The sequence below is a fragment of the Nannobrachium achirus genome (genome assembly GCF_963921795.1).
Source record: "Nannobrachium achirus genome assembly, chromosome: 6".
In the NCBI taxonomy this organism is placed as follows: domain Eukaryota; kingdom Metazoa; phylum Chordata; class Actinopteri; order Myctophiformes; family Myctophidae; genus Nannobrachium; species Nannobrachium achirus.
Genome location: NC_137815.1, coordinates 26,362,523 through 26,385,534, shown reverse-complemented (window position 1 = coordinate 26,385,534; position 23,012 = coordinate 26,362,523). Strand labels below are relative to the sequence as shown.

The window sequence follows — 23,012 nt, the reverse complement described above, 5'->3', positions numbered from 1 at the left end:
ACTAAAAAGAGATCCTAGAAAAGACTACGCTTATTTCCATAGGAAACCATTGAAGTATCTCATATATAACATTGAATGACAGACGGATAGAACACAGTACTATGCAGTAGATATAGTAAAAAAAAAAAAAAGTAAATAAAAATAAAATAAACAGTGCAAAAAATATATACTGTAGGTAAATACAAAGAAGGGTCAGGGGAGGCTGGGCTAGGTTTGTTATTGCCAGTTGCGAATGGCTGCCGCCTGTAAGTGGTTTTTCACTGAATGAAATCGTTGCTGTGCTCAAATGTCCTGTCGTCTGCGCTGTTATTATTAGCACCAATTGCTGTGGAAGTTACACAGCGATATGTGCTCAATCTATTGTCCTTGCTGATTGTAAATCACTCTGGATTAAGAGTGTCTGCTAAATGCCTAAATTGAAAATTGTAATTGAAATGGTAAATTGTATGTGAGGCATAGACTTTGCCTGCCATGTGGAATTTATCTAGTGGACTATGTGGTCAAACCTGACACATACTGATACATAGGCCTATGCGCCCTACGCTTATACTCGCTTGCACTTGTGCTACCCACCTGTCTGTCTAATCTTATGTACAGTACCTTCCGTTTAACCTCATGTACATACTGTACCAGCTGGATTAGGCTATATGCATATATTTTTGATGTATGCCTGTCCTCTACATATTCCTGTGTTTTCTTTCTTTACTCATTGCTCTCCGTGCCCCCCCCCACCCCCTTCTTTTTCCTGAAAAAAAAAAAAAAACGTTTTTACAACTGTAAGCATGCGATGTGACGGTAAAGATGATCCTGATTGTCATGATTCCGATCCTACAGTATAGCTGAAACAGCGCTTAAAACATGGCCTTCTCATGGTTGTGGTGGTAAATTATTCAATGTCAGGGTCATAAAAAAGGCTAAATCTAAAGGCTAAAGGCCAAAAAATAAAAACTTTTTTTCAGGACCCAGCCGGGAGGATCACATTCTCTGCTGTCGAAGCGACCAGCTTGTGCTGAAAAACAAAACACAAAAACAAGAAAAACACTGGAAGCGGAGACGGAGAGCGCTGCTGAAGCCCTGGGAAGAGGAGAGCTCCAGCACGTCATTAGCATATCGTGTCTGTCGGGCAGAAACCTTGTATCTCCGAGTTTCAAATTTGTACGTTTTTTTTCCGTAAAGTAAAGCCCTAATTCATCATACAAGACTGTCGCACAAAACTAGTGAAAATAGCAGATCTACAAGCAGCACACAACGCCTCGCCGGCTATTTTCTCTATTTTCAAATATTTTTTAAAAATGATGAATAAGAGCCGGTTTTGACATAAAAGGACATACAAGGTTTCCACCTGACAACAACGATATCGTCTCTGTTGGGTGAAAACCTCATCCAAATTTAAAACTGTTTCTTTTCAAGATTCAAATTCCAAATCATCAGAAGTATCAGATCCGCAAGCTCAAAACACGTCACGAAAAGCACCGTCTTTTGAGCTTGCCGATCTGATACTTTTTGGTTCTTTTGTGTGAGGCTCTATAGTGCATGCATCCCTGTTCTGAGTGGAACATTGGCCAAAAAATAGCCGATCTACAAGCTTACATTGGCTATTGGCTATTTGTGTGTTTAAATGTCTGAAAATACACATTGCTCCAACACGATGACAGTACGGTCAAACAAGTCTACACTGTCTAAGAAATCTAATGAACATTTTTAATCTGCAACACAATTTTATACAATAATAGTGGGGGGTCCCTGCTTCATGTCCCTCTCAGCTAAGGGGTCCTTGGCCTGAAAACGTTGAAGACCCCTGCTCTAGTGTGATCAAGTAGGGTGTTCATTTTACGGAAAAACACATACTGTAGTCAAATTGTTGGAGATAAGAGGTTTCTCCATCCGACAGCAACGACACAGAGATGCATGGCAGAGAGGAGCTGGAAGCTCATGAAAGGCTTTTCGCTGGACACGGCCCCTTATGTGGATAACTAAAGCTCATGACAGCTAGATAGATCCCCCCCTTCTCCAACCCCCCCCCCCCCCCCTGTAGCCCCCTAAAGCCAGTGAGCTGAGCCCCCCCCCCGCCCCCGCCCAGTCTGATGCTCTGTCTCCAAGGAGAAAAAGACACACTAGATGGCCGGGTAATTACAATGTGGCTCACGGCAACACTGGAGCTGTGTGTGTGTGTGTGTGTGTGTGTGTGTGTGTGTGTGTGTGTGTGTGTGTGTGTGTGTGTGTGTGTGTGTGTGTGCGTGCGTGCGTGCGTGCGTGCGTGCGTGCGTGCGTGCGTGCGTGCGTGCGTGCGTGCGTGCGTGCGTGCGTGCGTGCGTGCGTGCGTGCGTGCGTGTTTGTGTACTTAGAATGGTTGCTCTATGGTTCCTATATTAAACGATATGAAAATGCGTTGGGGAACATTCACGCATCAAACACGTTATGTATGTATGACTATTGGACTGCCGGTCAGCCCCCAGAATCATGCGGTTACGGTGCTCGCCTTCGCTGTGGTACAAACCAGTCCAGTGGTTATGGCTAGGGTCATCAATATGGCTGTGGTAAAGACTTGTCCTTGTCCGTAACCAATTTTTGATTTTCTGTTTTACACACCATTACAATGTTTTTACTTTGATCGTGAGACCCAAGTACTGTGTTTCTGGTAATATCATTGTCCAATGTCCAATGTCCACACATTTTATGTCTGTGGCAAAATAAATATGTTGTCAAAAATTTCCACCAATGTACAAATGTACAAACCAGGGCTTCTTCACCTTTTCTAGATCAGGACCCACTTGAAAATCTGGAAAGTGTTTGCGGCCCACCCATCTGACCACTTAACACAGTGAAGTGGTCAGATATAGGTGGGCCGCGTGCCTTTCCACTCTCCAGAGCACGTTTATTTGAATGACTGATCAGTCGATAGTGTTGCGGCTTGGAAAAACAGTGACGGGGCACCCTGGGGTGCCGTGACGGCAGTCCAGGGGTGCCGCGAGATAATTTGATAATAATTGGAATTTATTTGGACACTTAAAACTATTCAGTATCATTTTAAACTTGAAGAACAAAGTTATTTTCAGTCAGTTCTAACCAAAATGGCTATTATCTCAACATTTTCCTCGCAACATAATCGCTAAAATATGCCATAAATATGTAGGTGATGGGAGTGAAAATTATGAATATAATGTAGGGGTTCCTCGGATGAAAGAAAATATTTATAGGGGTGCCCTGAGCCAAAAAGGTTTGGGAACCCCTGCTTTATGGATATCACAATGAAAGGTTCTGAAGAAGAAAACTTAATGATGTTTAAAAAATATTAAATCATTAATGTGATAGCCTATTATCATTCATTTCAAATCGTCGTGTTTGGACAATTATCTGGAGGCCCCGCGGGCTGAGAATGGCTGGAATAAACTGATGAAGTATGAAGTGCACACTGCCACAGGGGAGAGAATAATGTGCAGTCATCATGACAGACTCTTCCTCAGTGTGTGTGTGTGTGCGTGCGTGCGTGTGTGCGTGCGTGCGTGCGTGCGTGCGTGTTTATCCTGTCTGTGCATCTATGAGCTCCATGATGCACAACTTTCTTGTCACACCCTGCTCCAAGTCTAATTAGTTAGGCCAGGTGTGACTGTAAACCATCAGCCACCCTGCGATTGCTCTAGGCCTGTCACCGTCATGAAAAAGTTATTTTGGTATTGGACATCGGAACATAATACAAATCACTTTTCTGTTTGCCTCATAGGCTTTGTAAATACAAATTGCACAGGACATTGTACAAATACTCAATATAAAAATAAATGGCTGACCAATGACTGGAACCAATAATTAACAAACAATGGACAAATTGACCTTATTTAATAATGACACACTTTCAAAATGTATAAAGCAATAGCGGAAATAGCAGATCTGCTGTTTTTGAAATTGTTTTGAAATATGAACATCTTTCAACGTGGAAACAATGCTGACAATTATGTAAAAATAATTGCGACATGGCCTAACGGTTGCGTGTTGAAAGTATCTTCCGCAACACTGCTGATGGCATTTGTGTGGTCTCAGTTCACAACTTGTAGTGGTCCCTTCAACCTGTTCTGGATGAGGATCTTGGAAATGTCGAAAAGCTTTTGCCTCAGATGGGCGATCCGTGTGCATTTTCTGTTTATCTTAAGCCGGATATGAATTCATTAATTCATTAGCTTCTGCCACGTTATTTTCAGTGATTTTACCTTTATTTTCGACGGCAACAGTAACGCACCATGTGAACAGATGTAAACACAAGCTGTCTGTGGGGTAGCGGCAGTCGCCAATTGTCTTTTCTTTCACCCGGAAAAGAACATTTATTTAGTTAGGGTCGTTAGAAAAGGGCTCGTTTTGACCAAAAACGCAATCTGGGAAAATAATCAGAGATAGATGCATTTTTCAACTATTTACATGGAGAGGACAGAGCAGAGAATTTTGGGATGACCTCATTTCCAGGTGCATTGTGGGAATCGTAGTCGCTGCATGACTCACAGTCTGGGTAAACGACCGGAAAAGCTGTTTGACGACTTCAGTCGTCCATGGTGGTGTATGTGTTTAACGTTATATTATCAACAACATTGTAGTGTTCTCCGAGTGTTGTGGGCAGGGACATGCTGGGCCCCTGATTCAGCCCGGAAAAAAAGAGTTGGAGAGGCCCTCATTGCTCGCTATCAGTGATGTTAATAGGTTTTTAATGTAATGAGTCCCGGGACCCAAGAAGGGTCTTTCGGATGAGTCCCAGGGATATTTTATGGGTCCCACAAAAATTCAACGCGTCATGTCGTTTTTGACGAAGTGCAGCATTTAACTTGAATTGGTTATTATATGGTTATGTTCATGTTACGTAGAAATGTGTCTGAAAGAAATTAACCACAATTCAAAATCTTACAATTTTAATACTTCCAAAGAATGCAGACTAGGGATGTGAAAATAAATCGACTCGAAAATCGACTCACGCTCACCGCGACTCAAAAAGTACGAGTCGACAAATAAAAAAATATATATATTTTTTTATTTTTCAAAAGTTTTTCCCCCAAAAAAGGTTTTAATCGTTCAAAAATGTTATAAGCGTTAATGTTTTCCATATGTGAGAGACCGTGTGTGTGTGTGTGTGTGTGTGTGTGTGTGTGTCGGAGACAAGTGCATGTCTGTGTTGTGCATTCGCATGCATGCGGCGCTAGTCAGGTCCGCGGACTACTGGTTGAGAAACACTGCTGGACCGGGCTGATGCGCGCGTCATAGCAGTGCGCGCTGACTTGCCTGACTGTATCAACTCTATGGACTGGATGCTTTTGTTTACCTCCTGCCTCTGCATGCATGCTTGACACGAAAGCTCGCTTGTTAATGGCAGCGTCGCCGTCGTGTGCGATGATCGCAAAATACACGTTAATGCGACACTCGGGGAGAGAGCGAGGCAGACACTGCTCCACATTTGATACACTAGCCTTAGCTACACTAGCCTGGGGTGCGCTAGCCTGAGCGCCCCCACTACGTTCCATGGACTCTGTAACTCCGCTTCTAGTCTCTAAAGAACAGACTCCATGCTAACGCAAGGAAGAGCAATTATTTATTAGAATTATTATTAGGGCTTTGATGCAAGTTCTGAAGGGTGCAGCTGCATACGTTGTGTTGCTTGTTGTGTCGCTGCAGTGTAGACTGAGACGTCACGTTTCTGCGCCGTGCCATACACGTTCTGTGGGGGAACCCTTTTTGGTGTATCACCTAACATGCTGTGCCACTATGGTCAGAGAGCGGCCCGGTGCTACGCTAAAACTCAGGCACCAATTGAATTCTGTGACCATCTACTGGCGCACAAAATGGCGTCGGTGGACAATAGAACGCACTGTCGTTAGTTCTATCGTCTGTTTTAAGACTTTCTACGCGGATTTCATTTGTGTTAACGTAGGGTAAAGTAGCATGCCTTCACCCATGAACAATGGTGGCGTCTGTGGACTTTTTAAAATATTTTTCTTTTTCGCGACGTGGTAAATTATTTTAACGTGGACTCCAATGGAGGCGATGCGTCCGTGGGACCCCAGGACAATGACGTGAATGCGTCTCTAGGCAACGTGAATGCGTCAGAGACGCGGGACGCGCACGTAATGACGTCACTGCGCTATAGAGAGAGATCTCTCTCTGTAGCGCTGCTGCTACTCAAAGATTTGCCATTTCAGATCATGACAAGTGACAAGCTAGTGGGCCAACTACATGAGTTATATTTCGTCGTTGTCGGGTGGAAACCTTGTATGTCCAAAACCGTTTGTTTTGTATTTATCATTTTAAAAATTATTTAAACTAGTGAAAACAGCCGATCTACAAGCACACAACGCCTCGCACCGCGAGGCGTTGTGTGCTTGTAGATCTGCTGTTTTCACTACTTTTGTGCAAACAGTTTAATTTTTACTTTTGTGCAAACAGTAAGATTTTTTCCTAATGGCCGGCCTGGACCGGCCGGGAATGAACCGGCCGTTCGGGAGTTGTCCCGCTTTTCCCAATGGCCAGCACGTCCCTGGTTGTGGGGCCCACTTGCAGCATCCTCGTGGGCTGTAATACGACGGACACACGGCGGCCATAACCTCTGAACCACTGCTGTCAGCACGAGAGTCTGAACGTTCTGCTGGCGTTGCTTTTCTATCATCCTATTGGCCTGTCTGTCTCTCTCCCTCTGCTTGTCTCTCTCTCCCCCTCTGTCTGTCTGCATCTCTGTCTCTCTGCCTGCCTATCTATCTCCGCTATAATACTTGTCTGTCTGTCTGTCTGTCTGTGTGTGTGTGTGGTGGTAGTGTGGTCTTGTCTTTGTGTTGGCCATTAGCGCTAAATGGATTTTCACTGACCAGTAAACAGAGCATCGGTACCCTTGACCCCGGGATGAAACGGAGAGTGTAAACATGTTGCACACAACCGTTCCAAAAAAAACTAAAACACTTTTCACGGGTCGATGGGAGGAGATGTGATTTAGTAGTGAAATCGTTTTAAACAGAACAAAGCAAAACTGGCAATGTGTGAAAATAGACTGTCTCTCTCCCTCTGTGTGTGTGTGTGTGTGTGTGTGTGTGTGTGTGTGTGTGTGTGTGTGTGTGTGTGTGTGTGTGTGTGTGTGTGTGCGTGTGCGTGTGCGTGTGCGTTGGAGTCAGCCTAAGGCTTGATTATGCTTGGTCGAGCGCCGTGCCATGCCCCCGAAAATAGCCGGTCTACAAGCTCTCGGCGCGTCGCAGTGCAATGCGTTGAGAGCTTGCAGATCGGCTATTTTCCTGCCAGCGACGTATATGAAGCCCTTTTACCATGCAGTTGTTTCTGCAACACTGCTTCGTTGAGCACTAGACGGTATAGGCCAGCCCTGTGGAACACACACACACACACATACACATACACATACACATACACACACGCACGCACACACGCACTCACGCACGCACGCACGCACGCACACACACACACACACACACACACACACACACACACACACACACACACTCACACACGGCCTATTTCGGTCTGATAAGGGGTTCATAATAATGAATAGTTTATAACCAGTGAAAGCATGGGGATCATCCTCCAGCCACACTCAGCTGCTTGCCTTCGCCATGGTGCAGTCGCTCCTCCTCTCATGGTGTGGTAAACCCATTTAGGCCTAGAATTATTTCATGCTTTGACTATTGAAAAGTAGCCGATATTCAAGCTTGCAGCGTGGCGAGTGCTGCGCTGTGAGCTTGTAGATCTTCAAGATTTGCTTCTTGGGAGGGGGGGGGGGGGGGGTCCCTGGAACAACATATTTTGAGATCGGGGGTCCGCGGCTAAATGCATGTAATTTCGGGGGTCCTTGACATGAAGACATTTTGAGAACTACCGATGTAGAAACATGCGTTTTTCAAAAAAAAACTTAGAAGGATTTAGAAGACAGTCAAGACACTTATAGAATGGGGTCAAAAATATTCAAAGACTTGTACAAATGTTCAAGCTTTATCAAAGATAGCAGATCTACAAGCTTGCAGTGTGCCACTGTGAGCTTGTATACCTATCTGCTATTTTTTAATAGTTGAAGCATAAAATAATGGTTAAAGTGGTGAAAGTCCAAAGTGACACAGATTTGCGTTCAGGCCTAAATGGCTCTCATCGTGTGGTTGCTCGCTGTTGACAACTCACTGTTACAGAACCGTGAAGTCCATATTATCTTTAACCATTCAGACCTGTTAAACATATACCTTTGTTATACCTTTGAATCCTGGACAGTATCTGTGTCACATTAGTTGGTACTATAGTATCTAGCAAGATTTTGGTGTGGACAGAAAAAAGCGGTCCAATTAACTCATTTTCAAATGTGCCATAAATGGATTCTGTGTATGGTAATGAATACAAATACTCTACAAACTCCTGAAGCCTGAATCAAGAATTAACTTTATTTTCACATCACTGGTTTACATGTGTATAGAAGTGGGTGAGATACTATTGTTTGCATAAGCTCCATCATGTTGTTATTATTCAGCAATAAAAGGCAGAAGAAATAAATGGAGAGCAGGGAGAAATATAAAAACTCAAACTTTAAAGATGCACGTCAAAGAGAACCTCCAAACAATTAAAACTGTTACTCCTACATATTATTTTGGATATTTTTCATAGTCATTTCAATCTTGGAGAACGAAGTTCCACATACAAAGTACATTCAAAGACAACCCAAAACCTAGCAGACGGTCAAGACAAGGCAGTCCGTCTCTTCACGGCGACTCCCGAAATCATCCTTGAAATCCTGACCCATGACCACGTACAGCAGCGGGTTCAGGCAGCTGTTGAGAAGTGCCAGGCCGGTGGTTATGGGGATCCCGATGGCGAGCACATGATGCATTGTTTGACTGTAATGAATCAGATCCATGATATGAATCAGATCCATGATATGAAAGGGGGCCCAGCACAGGAAGAACGTGGCGATGACAGCTGCTATGATTTTGAAGGGGACGGGGCGACCTGATTGGCAGGCCAGCGAGCGATACTTGATGATGACAGAATAGCAGGAGACGATGACAGTGAAAGGGCCCACGAATCCCATGAGGAGGCGAAGGATGCTCATGGCCCCAAATCGAAACGCCACCAACTGATGCACTTCAGGTGTGCTGTAGTCATCGGTGGGCGCAAAGTTGTTGTAGCACCGGACCTCACCATAGCCGGAGGGCCGTGTTTCCCTAAAGATGAAGTCAGTGGAGCTGAGAGCCAAGGCCAGCACCCAGACACCCAGACTCACCAAATACGCCTTTCTGACGCTGCGGTGGTTCTGGGCCCACACTGGAAACACCACGCATACACATCTGTCAACACTGACGACCACCAGGGTGTAGATGCTGGCATACATGTTCATGAAGAAAACGGTACCTTCCATTTTGCACATGAAGTTTCCAAAAGGCCAGTGGCGGTCCAGAGCTGTGTGTGTGATTCCCAGGGGCAGGGTCGCTGCAAGGAGGAAGTCGGCCACGGCGAGGTTGAGGTACCAAACGGTGCTGACGGTCTTCTTCATTTTGAAGCCCGTCACCCAGATGACGACACCGTTCCCCAACACGCCGAGCACAAGGACCAGGCTGTAAATGACGAGGTTCATGATCTTGAAAGGATGGGTATGTTGTTCAATCTTATAGTCATCCCCAAAGTCACATGAATACCAGTCGTCATCTTCCAGATAGTAGTCTTCCCAGGAAGAGCTGTTTCTACCGGACAGGTCCACCTCTTTATTGTGATCAACAGGGCTTGTGGTCATAATCTCCATTATCGTCCTAAAACCTAAGAAAACACAATCTGGGAACCCATCGTCAAAGAAGAAAGGGCGACACCTATCGGTCTGTCTCTCTTCCTTTGAAGTAGCGTAGCTTTCTCTGAGGCTGTCTCGAGAGATTAAAGAAAACAAAACAAAGGTACATGCTTTGTTTTAACACGCCATCCATTATTATTAACATACACAAACAAATCTAAGAAATTCCATAAATTAAAACAATAGTAAATAAGAAGTAGTGAAATTAGCTGATCGACAAGCTCGCAACGCAATATAATCATGATATAATATAATCATGTTTTTATCACAGTATAAAAAAGAAATGTGTACTGAAATGTGTAGAACACAATTCTTTTATTTTGTGAAGTCCACATATGTGTTGACATGCACTCTGTTTGGTTCAGGGATGAACCCATAGACCTGGAAAGCCTTTATATTCTTATACCCTTCAATCTGGGAAATGTTGTTTGTCAAGGACCCCCATATTGATTTATATCGATCTGGCTGTGGACCCCCATCTGAAAATGTTTTGTTCCATGGAGGGACCCCAAGAAGAGAAGATTTATGTAACAAAAAAACAAACATAATTTTTTCTATGTTTTTCTTTTATTGTGTGTGTGCACTTTGAGTTGCATTCTATGAAAGGTGCTATAGATAAAGATCATTATCATTACCATAAGCCTTTTTTTTCTGTTCATTCAGAGCTGGCAGACTAACGCCTGATTTACCTACAGTACTTCTTTCTGTCAACAGCATACCCACGAGGGCTTGTAGACCAGCCAAGCTAAAATAGCGCTAAATACTAGATAGAGCTGATGAAATTTTCAACAAGTGTTCTTATTCATGTTCACTCTTAGGATTTAGAACAGTGGTTCTCAAAAAGTAGCAGACATACTAGCTTGCAGCGCGTCCCTTCATGTCCTGCTGTGAGCTTGTACATCTGCTATTTTTGAAAAAGCCTTTAAACACAAATCTTCTCTGCTAGGGGGGGCAGCCAAATACAAATAATTTAGGGGGTTCCTTGTCCCAAAAACATTTATGGAAAAAAAAAAAAAAAAGAAAAAGAAAAGAATACTAATAATGATTTAGAAGGCATTTTATAGAATTGGCTTCAGGTTTTCATGGGTTAAATAGCTCTATATTCTAGATCATTGCATGTCTACATAATAAAGACACTAAAATAAAAGCATACATACCTTTCAAAGTCTCTTCAGAGTGTTGAAGAGACGTCCGTCAGAGAAGTGTCTTGTTCAAACTGTGGTCCCTGAGCACTGAGGAGCACCTATACACGTAGGCAGTGGTGGAAAAATACTCACATGTTTTACTTGAGTAAAAGTATCAATTCTGCAACGTCGCATTGTCTTCGCATATTTGCCTCTGAGATGTAGAGTAGAAGTAAAAGTACTGAAAATGTCTGTGACATTCTCCGTGAACATGTATGTTCATGCAGTGCTGTCAGGCAGAGACCTCCTATCTCCGTATTTAAACTTTTTATCTTATTATTTCTTTTGTAAATTAACACCTTCTTGTACTAGTGAGCTTGTAGATCAACCATTTTTAATGATATCTATTATTATTTTGTGTGTGAGCGTGTGTGTGTGTGTGTGTGTGTGTGTGTGTGTGTGTGTGTGTGTGTGTGTGTGTGTGTGTGTGTGTGAGCGTGTGCGTGGGCGTGTGCGTGTGCGTGTGAGCGTGTGCGTGTGCGTGTGCGTGCGTGCGTGCGTGCGTGCGTGCGTGCGTGCGTGCGTGCGTGCGTGTGCGTGTGCGTGTGTGTGTGTGTGCCTTTTCATCAATGAATATTGAATATTGATCCATTGGGACACCAGGTCCTTTCTTCCATTTTCTGATAAGTAACCGTTTTGGACTGAGGTATATTTTTATACCCCTTTATAATTGTGCCCAAAAATAAGCCCGCTTTTAGGTTAAAGTTCACTCTTGTATATAGCCGGGGGGAGCATTCTGTGAGACAAGTGTTTGTACCCAGTAATTAGTCTGCATTCTTCCAGCCTGAGCTAGCCTGGCCCTCTGACTAGATTGACAATTCTGGGTCTCACCTGTGGTTAGAGAAAAAGATGACCAGCAGTCAAATACTCACCCCCAAGCTACTTGCTACAGTTTTTGAAAGTTAGGCTTCTTGCGGTCTGGTCAAGAAGGGTCACGCACGCACACACGCACCGATGTACCACTGCATATACAGTATACTGTACACACACTGTACATAAATAACTTCTAAATAAATACCTACACACATCTATTTTGCAAATACACACGTACAGTACATACAGCTTAAATTAACATATTCACACATGTATCCAACATGAGACATTTAATCTACTGTATAGATGAAAATATTCATAACTGTTCTATTCTTTCTTAGAACAAGCTCATCTACAGGCTCACAATACATCGCGATCATGCGACGCATTTCCACCACAGGTTTCCATCCAACAGTGTCTAAATATGGCCAGAACGGACCAATGCAGCTATAGTCGTAACTCCTTTCAGCGCCATTGGGGATTTCCATTCTTGCAAGTATTTGCATGTTGCAAGTAGTTGCATGTAGCAAGGGGTTGCGTTGGGTGGCCTGGCCTTAATGATGTATTCTCGACCCCCAGATGACGCACAGGAACACACAAAAAGCAAATCTTGTTTGCATCATTTTAACCATTTGAATGACTAAAACAGCTATCCGTTGGAATGAAAACCTTCTTCAACATTCATTCAAACTGTGTTTACCCATTAAAACGGGGAACGTGTCTGTCATTTTAGATTTTAGTTAAACGCGTTATTTTATACTTTGGCATTTAAAAAATGTATCAATTTATGTAAATCTTTGAATAAATATGTTACAGTATGGTTAAAAACTCCTCCTTGAACCGGCACCTTATCGTGGTGGAGGAGTTTGAGTGCCCTAATGATGCTAGGAGCTATGCTGTCGGGGGCATTTTGCCCCCAGAAGGGTCACCCATGGCAGATTGGTTCTAGTTGACTGGGGCCAGACAAAGAACGGTTCAGAAGACCCCTTATGATGAGCAACAACATGAGTCCGTGTACCCGGCCCGGAGGGTTACCGGGGCTCCGCCCTGGAGCCAGGCCCGGGGTTGGGGCCCGTGGGCGAGCGCCTGGTGGCCGGGCCTTAGCCCATGGGGTCCGGCCGGGCCCAGCCCGAACCGACTACATGGGCACATCCCCCAGTGGACCCACCACCCGCAGGAGGAGCCAGAGGGGTCCGGTGTTAAACGGATCGGGTGGACCAAGGCGGGGGCCTTGGCGGTCCGATCCCCAGTTACGGAAACTGGCTTTAGGAACGTGGAATGTCACCTCTCTGGCGGGGAAGGAGCTGGAGCTGGTGGAAGAGGTTGAGCGTTTCCGGCTAGATATAGTCGGCCTCACCTCGACACATAGCTCCGGCTCCGGAACCCAAGTCCTTGAGAGTGGTTGGACCCTCTCCTTTGCTGGAGTTGCTCCGGGTGAGAGGCGGAGGGCTGGGGTGGGCTTTCTTATAGCCCCTAGGCTCTCTGCCTGTACGTTGGGGTTTACCCCAGTGGACGAAAGGGTTGCTTCCCTGCGCCTTCGGGTTGGGGAACGGGTCCTGACTGTTGTTTGCGCGTATGCGCCAAACGGCAGTACAGAGTACCCACCCTTTTTGGAGTCCTTGGGACGGGTACTTGATAGTGCCCCGACTGGGGACTCCATTGTCCTACTGGGGGATTTCAACGCTCACGTGGGCAACGACAGCGTGACCTGGAGGGGCGTGATTGGGAGGAACGGCCTGCCCGATCTGAACCCGAGTGGTGTTCAGTTATTGGACTTCTGTGCTAGTCGCAGTTTGTCCATAACTAACACCTTGTTCAAACATAAGGCTGTCCACTTGTGCACGTGGCACCAGGACAGCCGAGGCCGGAAGTCAATGATCGACTTTGTAGTCGTATCATCTGACCTACGGCCGTATGTTCTGGACACTCGGGTGAAGAGAGGAGCAGAGCTGTCAACTGATCACCACCTGGTGGTGAGCTGGATCAGATGGCAGGGGAGGACGCCGCGCAGACCTGGCAGACCCAAACGAGTAGTGAGGGTCTGCTGGGAACGCCTGGTGGAAGAACCTGTCCGGACGGTCTTCAACTCACACCTCCGGCAGAGCTTCGACCGCGTCCAGGGGGTGGAGGGGGACATTGAGGCCGAGTGGGCCGTGTTCCGCTCCGCTATTGCTGAGGCGGCTGTCGCGAGCTGTGGCCGCAAGGTTGCCGGTGCCAGTCGTGGCGGCAATCCCCGAACCCGCTGGTGGACACCAGCGGTAAGGGATGCTGTCAGGCTGAAAAAGGAGGCCTACAGGGCGTGGCTGTCGTGTGGGTCTCTAGATTCAGCTGATTGGTACCGACGGGCCAAGCGGTGTGCAGCCGCGGCAGTCGCAAAAGCAAAAACTCGGGCGTGGGAGGAGTTCGGTGAGGCCATGGAGGAAGACTATCGAACGGCTCCGAAAAGGTTCTGGAGTACCATCCGGCGCCTCAGGGGGGGGAGGCGGCAACTTGCCCACACTGTGTACAGTGGGGGCGGGGAGCTGCTGACCTCAACTGAGGAGATAGTCGGGCGGTGGAAGGAATACTTTGAGGAGCTCCTCAATCCCACCAGCACGCATTCTGTGGAGGAAACAGAGCCGAGGGGCTTGGGGCTGGGTTGTCCAATCTCCGGGGTGGAAGTTTCAGAGGTGCTGAAGCAGCTCCGCGGAGGCGGAGCCCCGGGGGTGGATGAGATCCGCCCTGGGTATCTCAAGGCTCTGGATGTTGTAGGGCTGTCTTGGTTGACACGTCTCTGCAACATTGCGTGGACATCGGGGGCAGTGCCTTTGGAGTGGCAAACCGGGGTGGTGGTACCCATCTTTAAGAAGGGGGACCAGAGGGTGTGTTCCAACTACAGGGGGATCACACTCCTCAGCCTCCCCGGTAAGGTCTTCGCGAAGGTACTGGAGAGGAGGGTCCGGTCGATAGTTGAACCTCGGATCGAGGAGGAGCAATGTGGTTTTCGTCCTGGCCGTGGAACCATGGACCATCTCTTTACCCTCTCTGGGGTGCTAGAGGGGGCATGGGAGTTTGCCCAACCAGTCCACATGTGTTTTGTGGATTTGGAAAAGGCTTACGACCGTGTCCCCCGAGGTATCCTGTGGGGGGTGCTCCAGGAGTATGGGGTTGATGGCGCGTTGCTAAGGGCCATTCAATCCCTGTACCGAAGGAGTGTGAGTCTGGTCCGTGTAGCCGGCAGTAAGTCGGACCTGTTTCCGGTGGGAGTTGGACTCCGCCAAGGCTGCCCTTTGTCACCGGTTCTGTTCATAATTTTTATGGACAGAATTTCTAGGCGCAGCCGGGGGGCGGAGGGTGTCGAGTTCGGTGGCGGGAGGATCTCATCCCTGCTTTTTGCGGATGATGTGATCCTCTTTGCTGCTTCGAGCAACGACCTCCAGCTCTCCCTGGGGCGGTTCGCCGCCGAGTGTGAAGCGGCCGGGATGAGGATCAGCACCTCCAAGTCCGAGGCTATGGTTCTCAGCCGGAAAAGGGTGGAGTGCCCACTCCAGGTCGGGGAGGTGGCCCTGCTTCAAGTGGAGGAGTTCAAGTACCTCGGGATCTTGTTCACGAGTGATGGAAGGAGGGAGCGGGAGATTGACAGGCGGATCGGGGCAGCGTCCGCAGTAATGCGGACGCTGCACCGGTCCGTTGTGGTGAAAAGAGAGCTGAGCCGCAAGGCAAAGCTCTCGATTTACCGGTCAGTCTACGTCCCAATCCTCACCTATGGTCATGAGCTTTGGGTAATGACCGAAAGAATGAGGTCGCGAGTACAAGCGGCCGAAATGAGTTTCCTCCGCAGGGTGTCTGGGCTAAGCCTTAGAGATAGGGTGAGGAACTCAGACATCCGGGAGGGACTCGGAGTAGAGCCGCTGCTCCTACACGTCGAGAGGAGCCAGTTGAGGTGGGTCGGGCATCTGGTTAGGATGCCTCCCGGACGCTTCCCTGGGGAAGTGTTTCGGGCACGTCCAACCGGGAGGAGACCTCGGGGTCGACCCAGAACACGCTGGAGAGATTATATCTCTCAGCTGGCCTGGGAACGCCTCGGGATCCCCCCGGAGGAGCTGGTGGAAGTGGCTGGGGAGAGGACTGTCTGGGCTTCCCTGCTGAGGATACTGCCCCCGCGACCCGGACCCTGACCGGAAAAGCGGAAGAAGACGAGTACGAGTACGGGTACGAGTACAGTATGGTTAAAAAACAAGCTAGATTGAAAAAAGAAGCTCTTGTTTTCTAGTTGTAGGTATTTTCTATGAACCCCCCCCCCCCCCACACACACACACACACACCACCCGCTTCACCCCTGTCATGATTAGCTACCCATTGACACCTAGTGCATAGTTAATATAATACACGGTGCTGATATGTGTAAGCAACACTAAAAGGTGACAAATATGTGACAAACATCTGACAACACAAGTGTTAGGTCAGCGCTAAAGCTTCACAGTGTTCACAGAGACGGCACACCTCCGACAGGGTCAGAGTACTTAAAGGGCCACTTCACCTCTGGGACAACCCTATCTTATTTTATTGTTGTTTGGGACATGATCAACACAATCCTGTCCTTTAAGTACAGTACTTGAGTAAATGTACTTAGTTACTTTACACCATTGGTGGTATGTAAGTGTGGCGGAGAGAGTCGCAGCCCCAGCCTGAAGCCTCAAAAGTCTAGTATCTGCTCTCGTTCCATAGGGATGTCCCTTTGGAGTGATGGTTAAGATATTGGACTTTCATGCGGGAGACCCGGGTTCGAAACCGGGTGGGGAGGTCTGGATCACCTCTGTTACATTGGTGCTGTGACCCGGATCCGGGCTTCCCCATAGGAGGAGGTCAAAGGGGGGTGAGTGTGGCGGAGAGAGTCGCAGCCCCAGCCTGAAGCCTCAAAAGTCTAGTATCTGCTCTCGTTCCATAGGGATGTTCCTTGGAGTGATGGTTAAGATATTGGACTTTCACGCGGGAGACCCGGGTACGAAACCGGGTGGGGAGATTCGGATCACCTCCGTAACATATGCATCTATGAATAATGTTGGCAGGTATGCTTTGAAACATTCTTTACAGCTACCCAATTTAAAATGTGCCATACATGGATTCTGTGTATGGTAATTAATACAAATACTGTACAAACTCCTGAAGCCTGAATCAAGAATCAACTTTATTTTCACATCAATGGTTTACATGCATAAAGAAGTGGGTGAAATACTATTGTTTGCATAAGCTTCATCACAGGACAGGGATCCGGGGCCTTTTCCACCAACAGAACCTTGGTTCAAGAACCAGTGCTGTTCAACTTTCTTGGAACCTTGGTTCGTTCTTGCGAACCGGCTTGCGTTTCCACCAGATTGAACCAGATTGAACGAGGGATCAAGTATTTTGTGGTTCCCGTTCCGAACCAACTTTTACGGTTCGGAACCAACTCGGTTCTCGGTGGAAAAGCTCACCTCTGGTTCATCCCATAGGCGGGAGAAAGAACCTGAACCGGTTCTTTGTCGGTCGAAAAGCGCCCAGACTGAGAAGAAAAGCCATTTACAGTTCCATAATTAAAGTATATTCTAAAGACAACCCTAAACCTGTCTATCAGACAAGGCAGTCTCTTCACCGGTGCTCCCTGAGATTGTGGAAGTGTTGGTCTGAGGCAGCTCTTCAGTGAAGGTGTTCTCCATCACCTTTAGGATAGACTTGCACCTGCAGAAACCCTGGCCCAAGACCACGTACAGCAGCTGGTTCAGGCAGCTGTTGAGAAGTGCCAGGCAGGTGGTTATGGGGATCCCGATGTCGACAACGTGAAACATTGTATCACTGTAATGAATCAGATACATGATATGAAAGGGGGCCCAGCACAGGAAGAACGTGGTGATAACAGCTGCTATGATTTTGATGGGGCGGCCTGATCGACTGGCCAGCGAGCGATTTTTCCTGAGCTTGTAGATGATGACAGAATAGCAGAAGACGATGACAGGGAAAGGGACTACGAATCCCATGACGAAGCGAGAGGTGATTATGTCCCTGAATCGAAACCTCACCAACTCATACACTTTGGATCTTTGTTCACGTGTAGTGTAGTCACCGGTGGGCGCATAGTTGTTGAAGCACACGACCACATAATACTCATAGGGGGAGGGCCGTGTGTCCCTAAAGATGAAGTAAGGTAAGCTGAGAGCCAAGGCCAGCACCCAGACACCCAGACTCACCAAAGACGCCTTTCTGACACTGCGGTGGTTCTGGGCCCACACTGGACACACCACGCATACACATCTGTCAACACTGATGACCACCAGGGTGTAGATGCTGGCGTACATGTTCAGGTAGAACACTGTACCTTCCACTTTGCACATGAAGTTCCCAAAAGGCCAGTGGCCCAGAGCTACGAATGTGATGCCCAGGGGCAGGGTCGCTGCAACGAGGAAGTCGGCCACGGCGAGGTTGAGGTACCACACGGTGCTGACGGTCTTCTTCATTTTGAAGCCTGTCACCCAGATGACAACACCGTTCCCCAACACGCCGAGCACAAGGACCAGGCTGTAAATGACGAGGTTCATGATCTTGAAAGGATGGGTATGTTGTTCAATCTTATAGTCATACCCAAAGTCACATGAATACCAGTTGTCATCTTCCAGATTGTAGTCTTCCCAGGAAGAGCTGTTTCTACCGGACAGGTCCACCTCTTTATTGTGATCAACAGGGATTGTGGTCATAATCTCCATTATCGTCCTAAAACCTAAGAAAACAAAACAAAGGTACATTTCATTCATTGGGTTAAATTGATACAGATTACGACACAATATGAACACATTTAGCTGGGGACCCCCTGGAACCCATGCACTAAAGCACTTGCAATGATCCAGAGTTTCCCAAACAGTCATTACAAAAAAAAAAAAAAAAAAACGTATAGAATTAATGACTTAAAAGGCATTTTATAAAATTGGCCTCAGGTCTTCATTGGTTAAATAGCTCTATATTCTAGATAGCTATCATTGCATGTCTACATAATAAAGACACTCAAATAAAAGCATAGATACCTGTTTCAAAGTGTTGAAGAGACGTCCGTCAGAGAAGTGTTTTGTTCAAACTGTGGTCTGTGAGCACTGAGGAGCACCTATACACGTAGGCAGTGGTGGAAAAAATGGTTTTACTTGAGTAAAAGTATCAATTCTGCAACATAGAAATACTGTTAAGAAAACAATTTAGAAAGTGTTGAACATGTTGGTTCATGCAGTGCTATTGGACAGAAAAATATGGAAATATGTGTGTGCGTGCGTGCGTGCGCATGTGTGTGTGTGTGTGTGTGTGTGTGTGCGTGCGTGCGTGCGTGCGTGCGTGCGTGCGTGCGTTGGTGCGTGTGTGTGTGTGTGTGTGTGTGCGTGCGCCTGTGAGTGAGCATGCAAGCTTGTGCGTGTGTGTGTGCGTGTCAACAACAACTTGTGACCAAATAATAACTACGTCAGATCCATTGGAACACCAAGTCCTTTCTTCCATTTTCTGATAAGTCTCCATTTTGGCCTGAGGTATATTTGTATACCTCTCATAATGTTTTAATATTAGACACAAATCAAAGTGCACTGAAATAAGACTATTTATTTCTGCATTCTTCCTCTCACTCTGACTAGATTGACCAATGACCATTCTGCGGTTAAGAAAACAGACGACCATATATAATAGATTCCTAATCATTGGATTTCTCCAGAGTTGAGACGTAAGATGACACACCCTCTCAGATGATAGCATGCCAGCCAAATAAGGACATACGTAGGTATTCAAAGTCCTTTATACCTCAGGGTAGGGTGAGCTTGAATTTAGCAGTGAAAAACTATGACGAAAAATATTTTCACTAACTAAACTAAAACTAAGCTATGATGACTAAAAAGACGCCAAAGATCATGCCTGTCACAATTATTACATAATTGTCTAATCGCAATGATTTGACATAATTGCAATTATTTGACATAATCGCATAATCGTTTCCATGTTCTTTCATTTCATTTCATTTCAACTTTCATTTATTTTCAAACTTAATAGCAGAGCTCCCAACGTGTTGTGATGCTTGTAGATCGGCTATTTCCATAATCAATGTTATTTTTTTAAGTATAAAGTTGTTAAATATGTCAGTCATTTCTTTGTATATTTAGGTTATGCGTCATATATGCCATGTGCAAATTCAAAGCTTATAGAAGCCAAACATAAATGTAATTGTCTACGACAAAAACACAATTAAATCGTTAATCGCAATTATTTGAGTGACAATCAATCGTCACGTAAAATGCCATAATCGTGACAGCCCTAGTATGCGTTTGTGTGTGCGTGCACGCACACGCGTTTGCGTTTTGTCAGATATACCACATCTGACAAGAAGGCTCCGAGGAAAACAGAATAATGTTGGGAACGCAGCGCGTTAGGCAAAGTGAAGACATCAGCCGTGAAGCCTGATCCAACCGCCCTCGCACACTCTGCAATGTGATGAGCGGAACAGGGAACACTTGCATTTTACATAAGAAACTGTTCCTTCTGACATGCAAGCTGGGCCCGTGGGGGTGGCTGCAAACCACGCACTGCTAGATGTACCCAAGTACATTATACTCAATTACTAGCTGGACTAGACCTGGAATTATTCTATTGAGAAATAGTATATATATAAGCTCATATAGCGCAGCATTCCGTGCCGCGCTGTGAGCATGTAGATCTGCTATTCTTGAAAAATCTTGAAAATGTGTGCAAATCTTTTAATATATAATTTTCAATGCACACTTTTGTAACTCAAATCTTTGCTTCTGGGGGTCCCTGGAACAACATATTTTGAGATGGGGGTCCGCCCTACAGCAACGATATAGTTGTATTGCTACCTTTACTTAAAGGGGTACTGTCACCTAAAAGGGTACTGTCACTTTAAAAAGTCATCTTAAAATATGAGTTAATATTTTTATGATGTCATTAGCAGTAATCCTGGTCTCTATATACTGCCTCCCCCTGACCAGCCCAGGGCGCCTGACGGAGGGGAAAGGAACTGGTTGGAATAACGTGTTCCTTCCACGCGCTACGTCCATTCCGGGGAAATCCCCGCTGTCAGGTGAAAAGAAACAACTTGGACTACTCATGCATTGAAGGAAGCACGAGGTCAGTCCGTAGTCTCCCCAGGTGTCATTGTGGGAATGCGCAGTTATAAACCAATCAAATTAATTGACTGTACTTAGACTACTTACTGTACTGGTCAGCTGTTGTCGGGGGGCTAGGGGCAGATTACACTGTGACATGAGTTTCAGACTATTTCAGAGCGTTTTCAGAGAGACCACGTGACCTACTGTATCATAATAATTTCAGGCGTAACAAATCTGAGTCCACTTCTTCCACCTCTGTAACCACGTACATTCTGTCCACGCCTCCACCTAAGGACAGTACTGCCATGTTTCTGCATCCGGAGTGGTCGAGCGTCTGTACCAAACATAGCCGGCCATGTTCGGGGGAGGGGCGCCGGGGCGGGTGGGGAAGGTCATGCCACAGGCTGGGCGGGCGGTCAGCTGGGGGGACTCCCTAAACTCAGTAAAACTAACGCTGGTGAATGCTAACCTGCCGACGCTGGTGAATGCTAACCTGGTGAATGTTAACCTGGTAGGACCAATGGGAGGTCGTCTCCACCTTAACCGAGGTGCTTTTTTGATACACTCGGACTGAAAGACCTTCAAAAGAGGGACTCCCGTCGGCTGGGAGTGTGGAGCGGCAGTGAGGTGGACGCAGGTGATGATGTCCTCCCGGTGGGGGCTCCACACTGCTGGCAGGTGAGCCAGCGTAGGCCATGACAGCACTGGCAACACAGAGATGGGTGGGGAGGGATTCATTGGCACGACGGATAAAGTTAGGAGGAAAAAAGGGTGTCAAAATAAACTCTAAAATAAAACTCTAAATACAAATAATAAGCTGAGTTTTTCTCTTGTACAATTTGTTTCTTTGGCAAGCGACTCGGTCTGATGGTGATAGCATAAAGTTGGCTTGCTCGAGTGCATGGGCATCCTCCCAAGCACAGTAAAGTCCTTGATTTTTCCATTTGTATTTCTGAACGTGTAAATGTAACCAAATGGACCCTTTGGTCCCTTTGAGTTCAATTAACAGGCTGTACTGGCAACAGCGATCCATAATGGAGTCCATTTCCCCCCTAAAAAACAACTACAAAGATGCACCCTGCATTGACTGAAGCCATTATGGATAAAAATAGGGCTGTTATTTTAGTGGCCTGTAGTGCTGTTTCTGTGAACCTGACTTTGTACAGAATGTTGAATTCTACGGTAAAACGCCCTGAAAGCACTGTTGTTAATAAATAGTCACCATGTTGAATTATTCATCTTCATGACCCTCACACACATGTTGCACGCACGCACGCACACGCACACGCACACACACACACACACACACACACACACACACACACACACACACACACACACACACACACACACACACACACACACAGATGTAAACTAATCTCTCTCTTTCTCTCTCCTTGTTTCTGTGTGTGTGTGCATGTGCGTGCGTGTGTGTGTGTGTGTGTGTGTGTGTGTGTGTGTGTGTGTGTGTCTCCCACCAGCGGTGCGTTCTCGGAGGTGGTGCTAGCGGAGGAGAAGAGGACCCACAGACTGGTGGCCATCAAGTGCATCCCCAAGAAGGCCCTGGAGGGCAAGGAGAACAACATAGAGAATGAGATCGCTGTGCTGCACAGGTGAGAGAGAGACGATGTGGGCACTGGGGGTGTGTTTTCTCCTCCACGTCAAACTGGCCTTTCTCTGTGGAGTTTGCCTGTTCTCCCCGTGTCTCCTAGGGTAGGTACCCTCACAAAAACATGCAGTAATCCTGGTCTCTATAATGCCTCCCCCTGGCCAGCCCGGGGCGCCTGACGGAGGGGAAAGGAACTGGTTGGAATAACGTGTTCCTTCCACGTGCTACGTCCAACCGGGGAAACTCCCCCCTGTCAGGTTATAAGAAGCAACCTGCTCACTCCTCATGCATCGAGTTCAGGGCTCTCCCCAGGTTGGCTGAGGAAGTGTAGAGCCCAGGATTACAGCTTAATTGGCACCAGGTGAAAAATGGGTTGCAAAATTGTGGGATTAAAAAAATCTATTTAATAATATTAATTGTGAGGACCATTGTCCTGGTTCTCACTATGTTTGTTTTATGGGTTAACAAAAGATTTGTGTTGGTAGGCTTAGAATTTGGAAAAGATTCAGGTTGGGGTT

At 46.5% G+C, this 23,012-nt stretch overlaps 2 protein-coding genes across 2 annotated transcripts in view; one reads left to right on the top strand and one right to left on the bottom strand.

Moving 5' to 3' along the window:
- The window catches only part of camk1a (calcium/calmodulin-dependent protein kinase Ia), a gene marked incomplete at both ends in the record, with an annotated part of 62,448 nt that overhangs the window by 27,884 nt on the left and 11,552 nt on the right, over positions 1-23,012 (top strand). The window contains one exon of the mRNA XM_080728890.1: positions 22,367-22,498. Within this exon, the coding sequence (XP_080585016.1) occupies positions 22,367-22,498 (132 nt within the window). The remainder of the gene's footprint in view (positions 1-22,366; positions 22,499-23,012) is intronic.
- LOC308286326 (chemerin-like receptor 1) lies at positions 17,361-18,500 on the bottom strand (the record flags this gene model as incomplete). The annotated part of the gene is made up of 1 exon (XM_080727324.1): positions 17,361-18,500. The coding sequence occupies one exon, from the start codon at positions 18,498-18,500 to the stop codon at positions 17,361-17,363; it is 1,140 nt and encodes a 379-aa protein (XP_080583450.1).